The 19,872-nt window shown below is 40.5% G+C and overlaps 1 protein-coding gene across 40 annotated transcripts in view; it reads left to right on the forward strand.

Annotated features, from left to right (window-relative positions):
* DTNA (dystrobrevin alpha) overlaps nucleotides 1-19,872 on the forward strand; it is a 323,219-nt gene that overhangs the window by 279,377 nt on the left and 23,970 nt on the right. For 30 of the 40 annotated variants that reach the window (XR_005593707.1, XR_005593708.1, XM_039522836.1 and 27 more), the window contains 4 exons: nucleotides 4,659-4,746; nucleotides 7,592-7,701; nucleotides 9,128-9,241; nucleotides 15,307-15,403. Coding sequence is in view for 38 of the 40 variants with exons in the window: in XM_039522836.1 (XP_039378770.1) it covers nucleotides 4,659-4,746; nucleotides 7,592-7,701; nucleotides 9,128-9,241; nucleotides 15,307-15,403 (409 nt within the window). In the remaining 2 variants the exon portion in view is untranslated. The remainder of the gene's footprint in view (nucleotides 1-4,658; nucleotides 4,747-7,591; nucleotides 7,702-9,127; nucleotides 9,242-15,306; nucleotides 15,404-19,872) is intronic. The other 10 variants (XM_039522813.1, XM_039522826.1, XM_039522819.1 and 7 more) reach the window with 3 other exon arrangements.

Here is a 19,872-nt window from a genome sequence, read left to right on the forward strand (position 1 = left end):
AAGAGACATTGCTTCAGTAGAAAAGAAACCTTATGAAAAATATCGTTAATTTGAGCTATTTCCTGATGCCAAAGAATAGTGTCCAACTCAAGTGAAAGGAATAGGAGATGATCGTGGAGGTGAGGTATCCACCTTAATACACCATGGTCATGCTCTCTTCTTTTGATAAGACCAGAACAAAGTAGACTCCTTTATCCACAAAAACAACGAGGAGTCCGGTGACACCTTAAAGACTAACAGATTTATTTGGGCATAAGCTTTTGTGAGTAAAATATATATTTTTACCTATATATATATATATATATATAATTTTTTTTGCCTGTATCTCTAATTTTCACTCCATGCATCTGAAGAAGTGGGTTTTTTACCCACGAAAGCTTATGCCCAAATAAATCTGTTAGTCTTTAAGGTGCCACCGGACTCCTTGTTGTTTTTGTGGATACAGACTAACATGGCTACCCCTCTGATACTAGACTCCTTTAGATTATTAACAGTTAGCTGAATTCCGAGTCTTCCCAAAAAAGACCTGCAGCAAAAGCTAGGAGCCTTAGTCTTGTGGAACCCCTAGCTAATGTGGTGTCAAAAAGAGCCTGCTCCACCTGCAGCAGCCTGCCCAAGGAAAGAGAAACAACAGCATGTTTTAATGGATTTGTAAACATTAATATGGGCTTGTTGAGGCAGAACAATTCTGTCTTCCTGGTAGTGATTCATGGCAACGTACCTGTAAATATAGGAAATAGTTTCTGTGAATGTTACATGTCGTGTTGTAGCCAAGTCGATCCCAAGTTGTTAGAGAGACCAGGTGGGTGAGGTAATAGCTTTTCTTGGATGAACTTCTGTTGGTGAGAGAGAAGCTTTTAATCATACACAGAGCTCTTCTTCAGGCCGGGGAAAATAACTCAAGAGCATCACAGCTAAATGCAGGATGGAGCAAATTGTTTAGTATAAGTAGTTAACACACATTTCAAGGGACCATTCAAGGTGACGTGGCCTGTTGACACCCCTCTAGTCATAGGGAGGAAAGGAAGTGAGGGAGGAAAAGCATCTGCGGGGGGTGGGGGGGGGCGGGAAGTTGGTAGTGGGTTACAGATGGTTGTAATAAGCCATAAATCCAGTGTCTCCATTCAGTCCATGATTTTTAGTGTTTAGCAAAGTTACAAATTTAAGTTCCCAGGCTCATCTTTTGAAAGCGCCATGCACAGGGCCAGCGTTAGACTTGCTGGGGCCCAGGGCAGAAACTAAAGAGTGAGCTCCCAGCCTGCCTCCCCTACCTGCTCACACATTGGATTTCTGCAATGTTTCTGAAGCCAAAGCCTGAGCCCTACCGTGTGGGCTTGAAGCCAAAGGCCAATCCTGGCAATTGCCCTGCTTGCTACCCCCTAATGCTGACCCTAGATGTGCAGGTTCCTGTGAGGATGAGGACATTTGCAAGAATGTAGCAGTCTTCTCGCAGAAATGAGAAGCCAACAAAAACTTAGGGAGTAGGAAGATGAGATGGTAAGTTAACTGTTATCAACAGCATGGACTTCAAACCACCAACTCTGGTTGTTCTGTGAGCTCTTTGACAGTACAGTTTTTAATTGATTTTCCATATAATTTTGTTCTTGGGACAAGTCACAGAAGTAAAGAATAGGTTAACACAATAAACAGCCTTTTGTCAAGTCACCCTCCTAAGACGAGCAAAAAAAAATGTGAAAACAAAATCAGCGTTTGCCAGTAATATTCATACAAAAGTTCTCTTTGAAAAGGGGAGAAACGCTGCAATTTGAGAGTTCAGGTAAAATGCCTGATAGTCTAATTTTCCCCACCCCAACTTCCTACTTTAGCAAAACTGAGGGTGCAAGTCCATCCATTAGGTTTCAGAATCAGTATATTAGCCAGAAATGGTCTCATGAATTCTGTTACCAAGATATATGGGTTTTATGCAGTGCCATTGTACCAGCAACAGTATTGGCACTTCGCTCCGTATGACAATAAGAGTGATGTAATCCCAATAGCCTGAAAGTTATTACAAAGTCTTTAAATAAAGAAATTAAGTGTTGGAATGACTGTTTAACATTCTAAATATTTGAGGCTCATCAGCCGTTCATATAAACACCTTACATCAGAAATATTGAAATCATGAGATTTCTCAAAGGGATACCTCATTCACTCTTGTGAATATCCCAAATTCTACACATAATTTGTAAATATGCTTTAATATCACACTCCACCTTTATTCATGAAGTTGTGGGGGAAAAGTATAACCGTATGAATTATGGCACATCATAACTCTGCAACTTAAAATCTTGGAATTTCCAGATTAAACATATTGTTCATACACAATGGTGAATGATCACGTACAACAGACACATTTCAGAATATAATGTATCTTGGTCATTATATTTCTTCTGAAATTCCAGAACATTTGTGCAAATAACTTGAAGCATTACTAGCCCACAGTTCACACACTGCTACAATATGTACCGTACTATATGCATCTATGTGTAAGTGCATGCCCCAAGGCATTTAATATGAAGTGAGATAACTGTAAGAACCAGAAAGTTGAAGTAACTTTATTCATTTGTAAAATTATTTCAATTAATCCTTTTAACTACACTCCAGATTTACGCTACTCTGTCAATCCACATCATTATCTGTGATTTTTCAGGGTTTATAATATGGTTGTAAATTGCTACACAAATGACAATTGATGCTGGAATATCCACTTTTGTCAATTGTTATAATGTGATGTCTTATTGAAAAACACTGAAAATTAACTACGTTGTCACTAAATTAATCCTTATTACATGGTTTGTGTAATTTCATGTGGCTGAGAGTTATTCCCCCGGAGTGGGGATCATTGTTTATCGCTTGGGTAATATAGTAGTACTGTAGATGAAATATGTAGAAGAAATGTAGCTGATTATAAACTGGGAATTTATTCAATTGCACAATCATAAAGGGAAAATCACTTTGAGCTTGGTTCTTCCTTCACACGAGGGTAAACCAAGAGTACATTACAATCAGTGGTGTAAGTGAGAGCAGAAATAAATCTCTTGTATATACAGTGAAATAAATTAAACATCATTTTTAATAAACTAAAATGACCACTAGTTCTTTTCTACTCCAAGTACTATCAGAAGTGGAATAAATAGTCAGCCACCAAGGCTTAGTTCACGCAGCTCGCATCTCTGGTTAACTCTTCGTCACTTTGGTGAATTTCTAGCCTTCACTCTGTTAGTCTCACTGGTATTCTGAGGATAAGACAAAGTTTCCTTTTCTCTCTTACTATTACCTCAACAAGTCAGAACAATTCTATATGGCTTCTGGCTCCAGGCTGCCAACCAGTGAATCCAAGCCACTACCCATCCTTCAAGCGTAGCTTCTAACTTCCAGTGGAATCCTTCAAGCATTAGACCCCCAACCAAAAGATGCACCTTGTGGTTCCTTGAGTTACTGTGGGAGATATAGCTGTAGGAATCTCTCCAATTTCTAATGCATCCCAAAGTAGAACACTCCTATATAACACCTTTTGTTATGAGTTACTATTTCTTTTCTCTTGTATATAATTAAAAGCAGTACTCTTTGAGCTGAAACTTGGCTTCTGAAGAGGTTATTTAGGATCAAGTCATTATTTTCATCGTTCTTCCTTTTAGCTGGTTTTGGTCTGCTTGACTCTTTTTAAAGTTGTAACTATTTAGAAAATGCACAGGTTTTCAGTTTTTTAATTTTGCAATCGTTTGATTAAAACATGGCCTCCATTTAAAATAACGTTTGTCAAGTGACTAGCCTATAAGGTGAATGATCTGATTTGCCTTTGATATTCCTAGAATAAGAAATGTAAACAGTTGAGATATTTTAAAGTGATTCTAGCATATAAGCAGTAATTTTTTAAATATTTTTTTCCTAATAAAAAATCTTTGTTAATATTCTGAATGAGGGACCAAAGTAAACTCTCTTTGAAAATGTAGTGGCTAATATAGTTGTAAGAGGTAGCAGGATTTTATTAATTTTAAAATCAATAGAAGTTGTGGGGCAATGGCTTGTCCCTGCATGATGATCTGAAAATTTACCTCTAAGTGTCAGAAACTGAGAGAGGAGGCTAAAACCTGCTATGTTTCTAGATGATTCAACAAAGTTAATATATAAAAATCACACACTGTTCAGTGACCCTAGACTTGACTGGGCTCTGCAGATTTCACCCTCCTGCATCACCAGGGGCTACTGGACCCTAGGAGGGATTCACCCCTTTGGAATGTAGAAACATTTCGGAGGTTCCACCTTAGGGAGGAAGCTTATATGCTGGCCAGCTGCATATCTGCCCTCCCCCTCAACGGAGTCGGATGAGTCCTTTATGCTATCATGGCTCAGTTCACCCAGACTTTCTGCCAGGAGACACCTGGGTTATGCATGCAGCAGCCAGCATGCAGCAGCCAGCATAACCCAGGGTGAACTGAGCCTTCTCACCTCCTGTCAGTACCTGTGTGCAAAGCAGGGTAGGTTATTAATTAAGGGCAGCATTTGTTAGAAGTCAAACCCATGTTTGAACATAGTTCTGGGTATTTTTCTTGTAAATTCTGGAATGAAAAATGATGGACACTATGATAAAGTGACTGTACTGTGTTTTCTAAACCTTGATGCCTCTCTCCTTTTCCCCCCACCCCAACTCTGAGCAGCATGCTTGACAGTGCAGGCCGTCTAGATGAAGAGCACAGACTGATCGCCAGGTATGCAGCAAGACTGGCAGCAGAGACTACTGCATCAGTAAGTGGTTTTAATTGGGGGAATGTAAAAGTTTCCTTTTGCTCTTGTTTCTGAAGAGCAAGGGCTTGTCACAATCAGAAAATTTATATCTGACAACGTTGATGGTTCACAGATTATTTTATTGGAGGATATTGTTATGTAATAAAGAACAAGAATGCTTTCTTGCAGCTACGTTAACAATGTAGAGTATATATTTAACCTAGTGATGTTTAAAAAATTCAAACTAAGGAAACTAACTGACTGCCCTCACCCACCATTATTCTACCATCTCCAAATCCAAAACCAGGAAGACAATTTGGGACCCCCTGAACTCAAACTGGATTGGAAAATATTGCCTAGATTAACATTGGTTATAGGTTAGCGATTTACTTTAAAGGTGAAAACTGAGGTGGTGAATCTATTTCATTCCTTAGCTCAAACACCAGAGCCTTAAGTGCTGAGTATTTTAATTAGTGATCTTGGACAGGATGACTATAATGACCCATTGCATTAGCCTTGGCTCTCATTTTCATTTCAGAGCAATGATTTTACTACTCTGTGAATCACAGGATAGAAAGGGATGACAGGCTAAAAACTTACTATATTCAGAATTAAAAGACATTGAAGCAGGAATCTAATTGAAGTGTATAAAATCTTAAATGGCATAAATAAGGTCAACCCAGTTACTTTTTTCCATCTCAGCGCATTTGATAGAGCAAAGAAGCATAAATGAAAGTTAAATGAAAAGTAGCTCTGTACAGAATGTCAGGAAGCACGTTTTCACTCTTGAGATATATACTGTGGGGTCAGCTGAAGGAGCCAAATAAGGCAAGGTTGTTCATGTTAAAACTGTGGGCCAAATTCAGATCAGGTGAAGGCAGTTGAGCTGCTGTGGCAATGAATTTGGACCATGGTTTTTTGCCATCTGTCGTATAAAACTTCACAACATTGAAGGAGTGGGGGCAGCAGGAAGGAATGCACACAGTCTGATCATCTCACTATCCGTTGCCTGACAATCAGTCACTGTCGGATTCAGAATGCAGCTCCACTCAAATTTAAGGCAACCTCTCATCTGTAGCTGGTTCATCTTATTGCTTAAGGATGGTAATTCTTTAGGTAACCAAAATGCCCTGCTAATTACGTGTGTGGATGGAAAACCCTTCTGGAAGACAGAAATGTCATCTGTATCTGTCTGAGTTTTCTATACAGCACCTATCATCATGGCATCTTAGTGCTATGAATCCCTACAGAGCCAGAGTATACACACACAAGAAACAGATGTGGTTTGGATGGATATGCTAAACTTTCCCCTCCCCACCAATATACCACATTTTGCTATGTCTTTTAAATATACACTACAAAGGAGAAAGCAAAGAAAGGCCTTCTGTGAACAGGAGCTCTCAGAACAAATATGGCAACTACAAATTCTGAAGCTCACTTTAGCACCCAAATGGAAGATAAGAAAGCTATGAGAGACATTGCTAAGGCTGGACATGCAGGACTAAAGGGCTCAGTTATTTCTGTCTCAGCTGTACAGTATATCAGTGCATTTGTTAGGTCTCCTTTTTGGATGTGCTGCGGTTTTCCTTGATGGATAGAATATTAGTGGGAAAATATCCAGGTAACTAAAACTAAAGTTTTAAAATTAAGTAACTAACTAAAATCAGAAATGTGTTTTCCCTAGGTGTTATGTGGAATGGAGTCTAGCAAGAAGAGGAATATATTTCCTTTTTGAGGGCTAAATCTGCCAAGCACTGTAGAAGAGATGCTCAAAATTAGGCCCCATGTGTTAAGGTTACACTTCAGATCATTCTTAAAGTGAGAGACAGTCCCCTTTGCAGTAGCTGAGGGCACTAACTCAGATGATCAATTTTTAAATCTTTATCTGTACACCATGGAGGACAAAACAATTACTTGGATGTCTTTCTTAATTAGGATACTTCCAATGATTGTATTAATCCCTGCACTGCATCACCGTAGAAAATATTTTTAATAAACACAGTGACTTTTGGTTATTGCTGGCAAACAAAGGGAGTACTCCAACAAATCTGTAGTGAGGTGGGTTTGAAATCTCCTAATTGGAAAATGGTTCTGCTGTACATTAAATGCTATGGAACAGCTCTTCTGAAAGTGTCAGTAGAAGGTGTATCAGAGATTCAGTCACATGAACCACGCACTGAACTGCAGCCTGAATGAAAAGTGGATGATGAATGAGGATTTAACATAGAGAAATCTGCTGTGCTTTCAAGGAATTAAAGGTTCTTGGGACAAGTAGAAAGCAAATGTCTTTTCCTTTATTTGGGAGGTGAAGTGGGATGAATTTTTGTCTTGGTTTTTGTTTGAGTGGAAATTTCTTTTTTCTCATGTTGCAAGTCTCAATAGCCTTGTCTACAGCATAATAATTAGGAGCTGTAATATAGCAACTGCCAGTAACAGTGCAGCTTCATCAGTGTGAAGCCACTGCTGCAGATGGGGTCAGGCATTTTTATCAGTGTTTCCTGGAAAGCTCCTTGGAGCAAGTTGGAATGACATGGTGGTAAACATTCAAGCATAGTCTAGCTTAGTGATTACACTGTTGTTACTAAATTGTGCTGTTGCACCATTGGTGGAACGTGACATAATATGGATACTTGTTTAATTTTATTTCATTTATTTATTCATTTATTTATTTATTGTAGTGTAGAGGGCCCAGGTCCTCAATGGCATTTAGGCTCCAAATAATACCTTTGAGGATCTGGGCTGACAAGACTAACACGATGCTATTGGCAAGCAGATTTCATTGAACAACCGTTGTTGGACACACTTTTAGGTGCAGATGAGTGCATGGACATTTTTCATAATGCAGCCAAACTCTCTCTCTCTCTCGCAGCAGCAGCAGCAGCAGGGTCAGCAGAGAGGTGCCTCAGATATCTCTTTCACCATTGACGCAAATAAGCAACAAAGACAACTGATTGCAGAGCTTGAAAACAAGAACCGGTAAGAGGCTCCAGAAAATGCCTGCCTTTGTTTAGTACCACACACAATGTACGTCTGTTTGTTTTTAACATTTCTTCTCACTTGTTTTTGTCTATGTGCTCTCTCTAGATCTAGATCTATCTATTTATCAGGATGGGAGACTGGTTGCCTAGATAGCCAGTACCAATATACTTGTGGCAAAATTGTGGTGAGCCACTCTTAAGGCATTACAGAATCAGCCTGTGTTTTGAAAAGTACATGGTTACATGCTGCGGGGTAGTTTTGTGAATATTTTTACTGTTTGCAGTTACCCTTGCAGAGGGTTAAAAATAAAAATCCCATTCTGATTCTAAAACCAAAAAATCTTTGGTGCCCTGTTTCTCTTTATAGAGAAGAAAATAAAAATCTCCAAAACACAATCTCTGTGTGATAAATAAAAGAAGCAGTGATTGTAAAAAGATGAGCAGAAAATTAAGCTTTGATACAGACATAGCTGAAATTGGAGGACAGGCAATGGGAAGTCTTTGGAATTAGAGGCCAGATACACAATTGGAGTAAGTCAGCCTAGTTTCATTGATTTTAGTGGAGCTACATTGATTTACACCAGCTGAGTATCTGGCCCTATATGTCAGACCCACAATCACTGAACAGTAACTTATGTTGTCATGCAGAGCTTTGTTCTATGTTCTCTGCTTTTACTGTTGGGTAGATAAGGACAGGCCAAAACCAGATGCCTTTCTACCACAGACTTCTGCGATACCTTCTGTCACTGTAGTATAATTCCACCAGCTCTAGTGTTAATTTATCTTTCATAGCTCAAGTCTGCTTTCTGAATATTGTATCTGATGCCCACCAAATGTAATGAAGAAAGAGTCTGTCACTAACATCAATAAGCTTCACCCCTCTGCAGCTCTGTTAGCACTCTTCTACATCGATTCCATTCTAGTAAATCCTATTAAATGTACTTTCCCCTGAAGAGCTGCTGTCTCTCAGATCCATAGTTAAATTAAAAGCATTTTTAAAAGTGCAAACGGTGTGTGCCTGATTGATGTAGAAGACAGGACAGATATTATTCTAGTTTCTATTGATTTCATGTGGAGCATAGAATATTAACATGAGAGAATGAGGGTGAGGAATTTGTTAGTTGAACCAAACAGGATCTATGTCCCTGCTTTCCACAGAGAGCATCTGAAATTCAGGCTCTAGTTTTATGGTCTGTTTTATGAAGGTCTTGCAGAAATGCTCTCTTTCTATGACTATAGCAAACATCAGCAAACCTGTTCCAGTGATGACTGTTTCACTAAAGCTGAGATGTTCTGGTGAGCCTAGTCATGGTATCCTTATTGGTTCAGAGCTACAAACAGTCCTTATTCTAATAGTGATGTTCTTGGCTGGTTCTATGGAAATGCACTGACCTTTAGTCTTTTACTTACTATCCTCCCCCAAGAGAAATCTTACAGGAGATCCAGAGGCTGCGGCTTGAACATGAGCAGGCATCTCAGCCCACACCAGAGAAGGCACAACAGAACCCCACTCTCCTTGCAGAGCTCCGACTCCTGAGGTAGGTGTATATGCCATGAAGAATTCCTGGAAACAGATTTGTGTAGATAAGGGTAAATACATAAAATATTCTCGTTCTTTTTTTTGTTTGTTTGTTTTGTTTTTTTAAATGAACAGTGTAATTTTGTTTCTGTTTAATTTAGATTCAGTATAGGCCTTGACTGTGAACACAGTGAAGTATATGCTTAAAATTTCCACATATGAGTGTCCTGTTTACTACTCATGTGCCTAAAATTGAGTATGTGTGTAAGTGATGCCAGATCAGGTATTTAGGTTGTAAGCACTTTGGGAACAAGAACCATGTCTTGCACCAATATGTATAAATAACACCTTATCGTAATCATGTGGGGGGAAAATGATGCTATTTCAGAACAAATACTTCTGCCAAAAAAAAACAACACCTTTTGGGCCAGATCCTCAGAGTCCCTTAGAGCCATGGAGCATCCTATAGCGTGAGAGCTAGGAATGGAATGGCCCTTTTGCAAGGTTCCATTGGTCATTTTTGCTTCAACAACCGAGAAACTCTTGGCTGTTTCAGCTACAAGGACAGTTGACAAGATTGTCACAGTGGTCAGCTTCAGTATAAACACCAATCCTGAAGAGCACAGTGTGAGAGCCAGACTGAACATCAGATCAGAATAATTTAATTTAAAACTAGTTCCTGTATACAGAGACTAGAGTGTGTATAAGTGCTACCTCTCCAGTTAAAACTTTCATATTAACTTTTCAATAGAGTAGATTTTAGAGCCCACAAGATAAGAGAGGACTTCCTTGCAGCTTTCCTTCATGCAATAACCTGTTGCTGGTACCATTAGACAGCCACCTGATATCTGAAGGAAATCTTAGGATGAAACTGTGCAGAAAAATCTTTGTTTACAAATGCTGTATGATTTTAATTTTTAGCCTCTTTTACCCTAAAAATAAATCTTTGTTTTGCTAATAATTACATTTGCAATATGATCTTAAGATAAACTAGTTGGAAACAGAAATGCTTTCTTCTTACGACTGATTTGCCTCTTTAATGACTCTAGATACCTAGGCCTGGTCTACACTACGCGTTTAAACTGAATTTAGCAGCGTTAAACCGATTTAACCCTGCACCCGTCCACACAATGAGGCCCTTTATATCAATATAAAGGGCTCTTTAAACCGGTTTCTGTACTCCTCCCCGATGAGAGGAGTAGCACTGAAATCGGTATTGCCATGTCGGATTAGGGTTAGTGTGGCCGCAAATCGACGGTATTGGCCTCCGGGCAGTATCCCACAGTGCACCATTGTGACCACTCTGGAAAGCAATCTGAACTCGGATGCACTGGCCAGGTAGACAGGAAATGCCCCGCGAACTTTTGAATTTCATTTCCTGTTTGCCCAGCGTGGAGCTGTGATCAGCACGGGTGGCGATGCAGTACCAAATCCAAAAAGAGCTCCAGCATGGACCGTACGGGAGATACTGGATCTGATCGCTGTATGGGGAGACAAATCTGTTGTATCAGAGCTCCGTTACAGAAGACAAAATGACAAAGCATTTGAAAAAATCTCCAGGCTATGATAGACAGAGGCCACAGCAGGGACTCAGCACAGTGCTGCGTGAGAAGCGTAACGGAAAGCCAAAGAATCAAATGGACGCTCATGGAGGGAGGGAGGGGGTACTGAGGACTCCAGCTATCCCACAGTCCCCGCAGTCTCCAAAAAGCATTTGCATTCTTGGCTGGGCTCCAAATGCTTGAAGGGTCAAAAACATTTTCCCGGGTGTTTCAGGGTGTATGTCGTCAATTTACACCCTCCCCCCCGAAAGAAAAGGGAAAAAAATCGTTTCTCGCCTTTTTTCAATGTCACCCTATGTCTACTGCATGCTGCTGGTAGACGGGGTGCTGCAGCGCTGAACACCAGCATCCCCTTCCCGGTGGCAGACGGTACAATATGACTGCTATCCATCGTCATCATCAGCCCGTGAGTGCTCCTGGCTGGCCTCGGTGAGGTCGGCCAGGGGCGCCTGGGTAAAAATAGGAATGACTCCCGGTCATTCCCGGCAGATGGTACAAAAGGATTGGTAACGGTCCTCATCGTAGCAACTGGAGGCTGAGCTCCATCAGCCCCCCCGCCCTTTCATGTCTAAAGAAAAGATTCTGTACTTCCTGGACTGTCATAGCAGCGGGAGGCTGCCTCCCGCTCATTTTATCTCACTAAAAGTCAGTGTTTTTTATTCCTGCATTCTTTATTACTTCATCACACAAATGAGGGGACACTGCAACGGTAGCCCAGGAGGGTTGGGGGAGGAGGGAAGCAATGGGTGGGGTTGTTGCAGGGGCACCCCCTAGAATGGCATGCAGCTCATCATTTCTGCGGGATCTCTGGGGCTCTGACACGGAGCGGCTGTGCTCTCTAGTTCCCTAGTACACTTGCCCCATATTCTAGGCTGGACTGACTCTATTTTTAGACAAAACATAGGAAGGGAATGACCCGGGGAGTCATTCCCATTTTTGCCTATGCGCCCCCGGCCGACCTCAGCGAGGCCAGCCAGGAGCACCCATGATAGCAGCAGATGGTACAGAATGACTGATAACCGTCATCTCATCACCAATTTACAATGGCAGATGGTGCAATATGACTGGTAACCGTCTCTGCTATCTTGCAAATGAATGCTGCTGTGTAGCAGTGCAGTACCGCGTCTGTCAGCAGCATCCAGTACACATACGGTGACAGTGACAAAAGGCAAAACGGGCTCCATGATTACCATGCTATGGCGTCTGCCAGGGCAATCCAGGGAAAAAGGGGGCGAAATGATTGTCTGCTGTTGCTTTCCCGGAGGAAGGATTGAGTGACGACATTTACCCAGAATCACTCGCGACACTGTTTTTGCATTGGGATCTCAACCCAGAATTCCAATGGGCAGGGGAGACTGCAGGAACTATGGGATAGCTACGGGATAGCTACCCACAGTGCAACGCTCCGGAAATGGACGCTAGCCTAGGTACATGGACGCACACCGCCGAATTAATGTGCTTAGTGTGGCTGCGTGCACTCGACTTTATACAATCTGTTTTACAAAACCAGTTTATGTAAAATCGGAATAATCCCGTAGTGTAGACATACCCCTAGTGTAGTAGCATAGAGAATTACTTTCTGCTGCTGGGCAAGTGACATTCAGCACGAGCTTCAGAAATAAGAATTGAATGTCATCAAAATACACATATCACAAAATAGACTATTCATGTAGCTCCTATGCATCATGCCTAAAATCTATTGTAAACATGTTTACATTATTAGTAAATATTGCTGGATATTAATTTCCTATTCAGTTGACAAGTCAAGTTCATTTTAATTTTTTTTTAAATCCAGTGATTAATGTAGAACTAGCAGATTAATTCTATTGAATTTTTCAGCACAAATTAAAAACATAATAGCCTAGTTTAAATTTCCTGACACTGGGTGGCCTAAAGGCACCAATACTGGGTTCTGTCAACTGAGATATCTTCCCTGTTTTCATATATTGTGTCAGAGTAATCAGATAACTTTAAATCTGTGTGTCAGTACTGCTTTGCATGTGTCCAGATTAATGCTCATCAGTTAAGAGTAAAAAGGGTTTCCTTTAACTGTTTGTGCAATTTTGGCAAAATCCCAAATTCCTGAACATTAAACAAGATCTTTAGCTAGTATAAATCAGCAAAACTGCAAGGTAGTCAGTGGAGCCACAGTGATTTACTCCAGCTAAGGATGTAGCCCACTGACTTTGGAACTTGGAGCAATTATAGTGTAGGACAATCTGGGTCTTATAACATCAAGAAATGTTGGAGTTTTGCAGATCTGTAGAACACATCTAACATCCCTTGCAGTGATTTTCTGCCTTATGTTTATACTTTTTGCATTTGATCTCCACACTTAAGACACATCTCTGGCCACCTGTCTGTTTACCCACAGCTAAATTTTACATGACTCTCAATTTTTCAAGAAACTATTCTCCAGAATATTTAGCTTCAGAGTCTTTTCTGGTTTTGAGAAATTCCCAATTTCTTCTGGTATAAATGAGAGCAGAATTTGACCCTTGATCATTTATTTCTGTCTATTATTAAATTGTGAGGATAAAGTTTCAAAACTAAGGATATGTCTGCACTAGATTTCTTTTATCTGGAGTTAATTGATTGCCAGTTACTTGAAATACTTAACACTTTTGGTAAATGCCAGCATGGACACTCCTCATCTTATTAACTGGCAGTACCATGTGGGGAGTAATTGCATTAGCCTACACAAAAGTAACAAGATAACTGGCAATCAACTAACTCTAGGTATAAAAAGTTTAGTGTAGACATATATCCTGAGGTGTCCCCATAAAATATGCATACAAACACAGTTAATTGCAATGCAGGTGGTCCTGAAGCAATGAATTATGAAAATGTAGCCCTTACAGTCTGCAAAATAGCACAGATAGCAGAAAATATAGATCAGTTCACTAAGAATGGAAGTTCTCTTTTCCCTATACCCACAACACATGCCCAATTAGAGTTGGCACTGTTTCATTTATTCAGATGCCTCAATATGGGACTTGCATATAATCCACCTTCTCATGACAGGATATAGAATTAACTTCATTTCTAAGCACAGCTCCAGAGTGCAGTTGATGAAATGAGCTTGAAAAGTGGTATGTCAAGTGATAGCATACAAAACATAATGCTTCTCTCCCTATGCAATGAATCTAAAAGACAACATGAGTAAACACTGAGACCTTTTCTAGGATATGCCAGTTTGAATTAGGTGGATAACTTCTCTTGTTTTTGTTTGTAATTTCTTAAACCCACTTTCCTTTCCACAATTCACAGCTTTTCCAACCATTAGATACTCAGGGGAAAATCCAAGCACAGGAAATTTCAAGTAGAAAATATATGAATCTTCTAGAAGAATAAACAAAGCCTTGGTATGTTAGGGCCAAATCTACTCATATTGGTGAGCAATAACTCATGTGAGTAGTCCCATAGAAGTCAATGGTGCTGTTTGTGTGAGTAACTCCTTCATTGTGGTTAAAGGGCTCACAGTCTGGCTTTTAATAGCCAGGAAATATATTTACTGGCTATTAAAAGCTGACTTCTACCTCCCTCAATTTTGGAGAAGTAGGACAAAAACACCAATTTACAGGCATTACAGGATGCATCAAATACCATCTTTCATTATGTTTTATATATATAGATATGATATAAAAATATAGTAGAAAGAATGTATAAAATATCACCTAATCTAAAACATGACTTTTAAAAATATTATCAATAATATTGTAATTTGCAGGGAGCAGCAGCTACAGGTTAAATATGATAGTGACCTCCCCAAAATCTGATTATGTATATCCCATAGGCCTGATTCAACCCTCTGTTATATGGGTGTAACTCCCACAGCCATCAGTGAGAGTTGGACTTGTATAGTTGAAGGCAGAATTATACCAAATTCTCCTGCTTAGATTACCATAGGTTGTACTTGTACAGAATCAAAATCTGTTCCATGTTACATGGGCTGACGGCTGGAGTAACCTCACCAACATGCATGGAATTACTCAGGATTTACACGGTCATAAATGAGCATAGAATTTGGCTTGCAGCATCAAAAGCTATTTTCAAAAGAGTTAAAACTGAAAACATGTAATAGCTTGGACTCCAGCCTCTGAATAGCCACATCTCTCTGCTGTTCTGGCTGAATTTCTGAATTCTCTTGGGCTTTTCCATCTCTACTTGTCAATAATCCTGCCAGACTCTCGTGTCCTGAAGTCATCTCCTAACATTCTTCCAAATGTAAGCTTACTTGTGTGAATCCGAAAAATTCTTCTTCATTTGGTGTTTGGGGAGAGAGTGTCAGTACTTATTTTACCCCAGCCAGCATACTGAGCCCTTTGTACACTTAACTTCAAGGAACTTCCTAGTTTCTCAATCTCCCCTGATTTCTGGGCATTATATTGAATTCAGAGAATGTGTTCACTTTCCAATAGCCTAATATACTCTCCACAGTTGACCTGAAAAAATGATGCAGTTCAGAAATTGTAAAGCTGACTCTATGAAGTATTAGCTCTGATCCTAACTTATTTTTCAGACAGCGGAAGGATGAGCTCGAACAGAGGATGTCTGCTCTTCAGGAAAGTCGAAGAGAGCTGATGGTACAGTTGGAAGGCCTCATGAAACTACTGAAGGTAAGGTGCTCCACTTGAAAGTCAAAGGAAATGGACAGGGGCCAGTCAAGTAGTGTCACATAGGAAAGAGAGATTCATCATGTTAATAAAATACTACAGAACTTGAATATTTCCTCCTACAAAAGCTTTGTTTCCCATCAATTTTCTCTCTTAGCTTTCGCCACTCTAATACATAGGTTTTCAGGATCAATAATGTACCCACATGATACTGTTCCTGTATTAACACCATATCTTTGTTGTCATACTACCACTAAATGAATTGGACAACACTTGAAAGCAGTATAGTAGACTAAGTATTACTGACAAATAATTGAAATTCACTTGAATATGCAAACAAAGCCCACTGTGGTGCAGTACTACCTTGCTAGTTAGTGAGAAGAGATCCAGCAATGCTGGTCGATCAGGTTCTGGAGCAGCCATACAAAGATCATTACAACAAAGGTTTTCATGACATGCTCAGTTTCTGGTTTGTTTATAGTTTGCTCCGCTGAAAACATATTGAATATAGAAAAGGTGGATATACAGAAGGCAACAAAATAATTAATCCCCAGTGGTAAATAGCTACGCCAACACTGTACCGTGTATAGCCTCCTATCCTGGCTTATGGTACAGAGCTGGTTTTTCTAGTTCCTTTAGCTTTGTTCCTTTCATTAGTCATTCTATCAGATGAAGCCATTTGACAACGCAGCCCCTCTGACTGTAGGACTTCGGAAGGATCTTCTTAACAGTACTTGTTCCTTTTCACTAGAAAAGAAAAAAATCCCTTGTAAAATACACTAAAAGAAAGAAAGCATTTTCCTGAAGGATCCCATTTCAAAAATGTAGACAGCAGTATACAAATGTATTTCTAAGACTAGAAAGGAAAGCTGGAAAATGCCTTTTTACCTTCCCAAGTTGCAAAAGGGGCATCAGCCGTGCATTATACTTCTGGGCCTCTAAATCCTGCATGGCCCATCAGAGCTAGCACACTATTGAAAATGGGCCCTCCCAGCAGGGAAATAAGCCCCCTCAAAGTGGTGGAGTTTTCCCTTCAGCCAGGGACACTTTAGACATATATTTCCTTCTTCAAGAAAAACACAAACTTCTGTGGAAGGGAATGGGCAGGGAGGAGGAGAGGAACTGGCATGGCCTCCAGTATGGATGCCCTTTGCAGTATTAGTAATATGGTTGTCTAGAACTGAGTTTTGGCCCAAGGGTCATGCTCTGTCTTGACTTTTGGGGATGGTCAGCCTCAGTGCATTTTTCAGGTACAAAGAAGTTGTACTATAATTAAAATGGGGAGGATGACTCGCCACTCTAAGTAGAGTATGTCCCCAATGTGCTTCATTGCAGACAATCTAGGGAGTTTTGGGGACTATGTGCCCTATGGTTATTGATGGCTCCCCAACATTCCCTGACCCCTGGGGAGGTGGGGTCCTGTCCCTGAGGGATGAGAAGCCCTGAGGGGGAGGTCAGGTTCTGCCCCTCGGGCTAAGGGCCCCAGGGGGCTGTTGGAGAGTGAGCCCATCACTCACTCATCCTAAAGTGGTTCCTGTTCATGGGGCTGACCCAGCTCCCTGCCCTGGCCCATTGGCTCTCACCACAGCATGCAGAGGGATCCTCCCCCCAGACACACCACCTTGCCCCCTTCCTGCCTGTGGGCTCTTTGGGGTGGGGGGTTTCCCCAATGATCAGGGCTCTGTCCAAGTGCACCAGGCCCGTGTTAGTTAATCCAGGACTTCTAACCTTGTTCCCAAGTTTGCATTTATTTTTCTCTTCTTCACTTAAATCCTGGCTAATCTAACGCTGATGATCCAATTTTTCTTTAGGAAGAAGAACTGAAACAGGGAGTAAGTTATTTACCTTATTGTAGGTCTCACTAACTCGTCAATGGAGCTACGATTCCATGGTTTATATTATTCCTTCTGCTTGAAATGTGTGCTCATGCCTTGGACTGAGGATAATGATAATGTGTTGCACTTCTTTAGCATGTTTTATCTGACCCTTTCAAAGCACTTTACACAATTAAACCTCACAGTTCCCCCTGAGAAGTAAGCAATGGCTTGATAGAACCTTTTTCTCACTCCTGTAAAGCTACATCTACGCTATGAGCTAGAGGTGTGATTCCCAGCTCACACAGACATACATGCACTAGCTCTCATCTGAGCTAGCACCCTAAAAATAGCAGCGTAGCTGTGGTAATGGCAGCATGGGCTAGCCACCCCAAGTACAAACCTGACTGAACCCCATGAGTACATACTCCGGACAGTTAGCCTGTGCCACCGCTGCCCATGCTAGCTGGGAATCATGCCCCTAACTTGTAGTGTAAACATAGCCTAGATGAGGCCACTTTAGGGGTGAAAAGCAGCAACTGTTTAACTGCATACAACTGTAGTACACCACAACTTAGAACAGGGAGTGAAGAACACCACCACCATTCATAGCCATTTGAAACTACCAAGGTAAGTTCAGTAAGCAGAATATAATTACCTGAGTTGTAATTAACCCTGGATAATGGATATGGAGTCCCTAGTCATTCAGAAAGTGCCAGGGGACTTTTCCTGTCCACAAGCAGTCCGGCTCTTGGTTTTACAACTTCAAAAGATGGCACTGGCAGCAGCAGCCAAGTGCCAGTGAGAACAATAACTGCACTTTCAAAGCAGTGCAAGAGTCTATATCAGGGGTAGGCAACGTATGGCATGGGTGCTGAAGGCGGCTCGTGAACTGATTTTCAGTGGCACTGACTGCCTAGGTCCTGGCCACTGGTCCGGGGGGCTCTGCATTATAATTTAATTTTAAATGAAGCTTCTTAAACATTTTAAAAACCTTATTTACTTTACATACAACAATAGTTTAGTTATATATTATAAACTTATAGAAAGAGACCGTCTAAAAATGTTAAAATGTATTACTGGCACGGGAAACCTTAAATTAGAGTGAATAAATGAAGACTCGGCACAGCACTTCTGAAAGGTTGCCGACCCCTGGTCTATTAACAGTATTGACTTTTGGAAAATTAAATTGTTTTGTAGCCTTTTCTAGAATTAAAATGGACACTGTCTAAGTTATTAGGTTAAAAAATATACCTGATCTGCCCAGACAGCAATCCTATTTAAAAGGGGAGTGTAATGAGGAATATTTCATTGTAACACAATAACATTGAGCCCCTCAATTTCAACAGTCTGATGCACACTGGCTATGGTAGGAGAGTTGGCCATGCACCGGGGTTTGTCTGTTGCTGGTGCTCAGCCTTGTTAAACTAACAGTTTTGCTACATTTTGGGACAGAGAATGAATCTGTTGCAGCAAGACAGTGCTGATTGTAGTCCAGAGGGAAAGACCTATCAGAAGATCCCTCTGAATAGGTCTATTGCTTTTTAATTTTGCCTAATAACGTTAATGGCTTTTCTGTGTAAATTAGATGCCCTAAAAGTGAACAGGTTTTTTTTTAAAAAAATGCATCTTACAAAAATAGTCTTTTTATTGTGTTTAATAAAAATATATGTTGAGGATATGACAATATGTTTTTGCCTTCCACAGTGTAATATTTAGGTCCTTTTATCAGAATGGCAGGTGATTATGCTAATTATTTATTTATTTACACTAGTTCTCATAATTTCCATAAAATGTTCCCCATTGATCTCTTTCATAGGCTATTTACAGATGTAGGGCTAAACTCGTCCCTGGAGTAACTCAGTTGGAATTAATGGTCTAGATAAGTTTCTAGTGCTTATGTACTTTCCATTTCTGTATTGCCACAATGACTCTTCCTCCCAGAAGGGTAATGAAGTGATCACATATGTATTGTTTTCCTAGTTGTCATGTTATAATGTAATAGTATTATTTTCCTGGGCAGACTTTCCTGCTATGTGAGCTAGTTTCAGCTCCAGCAGAGGGAGCAATGGACTACAGATTCAATAAAAACAGTGTTCACTTCAAATGTATTATATTGAGTTATGCATGACACTAGGTAACATAAACCATTTTCCAGTCTAACAAGGGATAATTAGCAAAGAGTCCGACAAAGTGGGTATTCACCCACGAAAGCTCATGCTCCAAAACGTCTGTTAGTCTATAAGGTGCCACAAGACTCTTTGCTGCTTTTACAGATCCAGACTAACACGGCTACCCCTCTGATAAGGGATAATTAAAATCCTTACCACTTCGATCTAAGTATGATGAGCTAAATCGGGTACATGAAGGTCTCATAAAAGGCACTTGGATGCTGACAGCTGCAATCAGTTAACAAATGAAGGCTGAAGCCTTCTGTCACCTCAGTGATAGTGGCAGCTTTCCACAAACTCCCCTGTCAACATGCCTCAGTCCTGATCTTGTGGGTCTAACTAGGGATTAAAAGAAGTTCAGTCCTTGGCCTTTACGCTGAGACTACAAGCAAGTCAGTCACTTAGCATCAGTTGTAAGCATAGTTTTTCAGACATTTACCATCTGTCTCTTGCGAACTAGACTAAGACCACTAACCGCATTTCACAT

This window comes from Mauremys reevesii, linkage group 2 (assembly GCF_016161935.1).
Source record: "Mauremys reevesii isolate NIE-2019 linkage group 2, ASM1616193v1, whole genome shotgun sequence".
NCBI lineage: Eukaryota > Metazoa > Chordata > Testudines > Geoemydidae > Mauremys > Mauremys reevesii.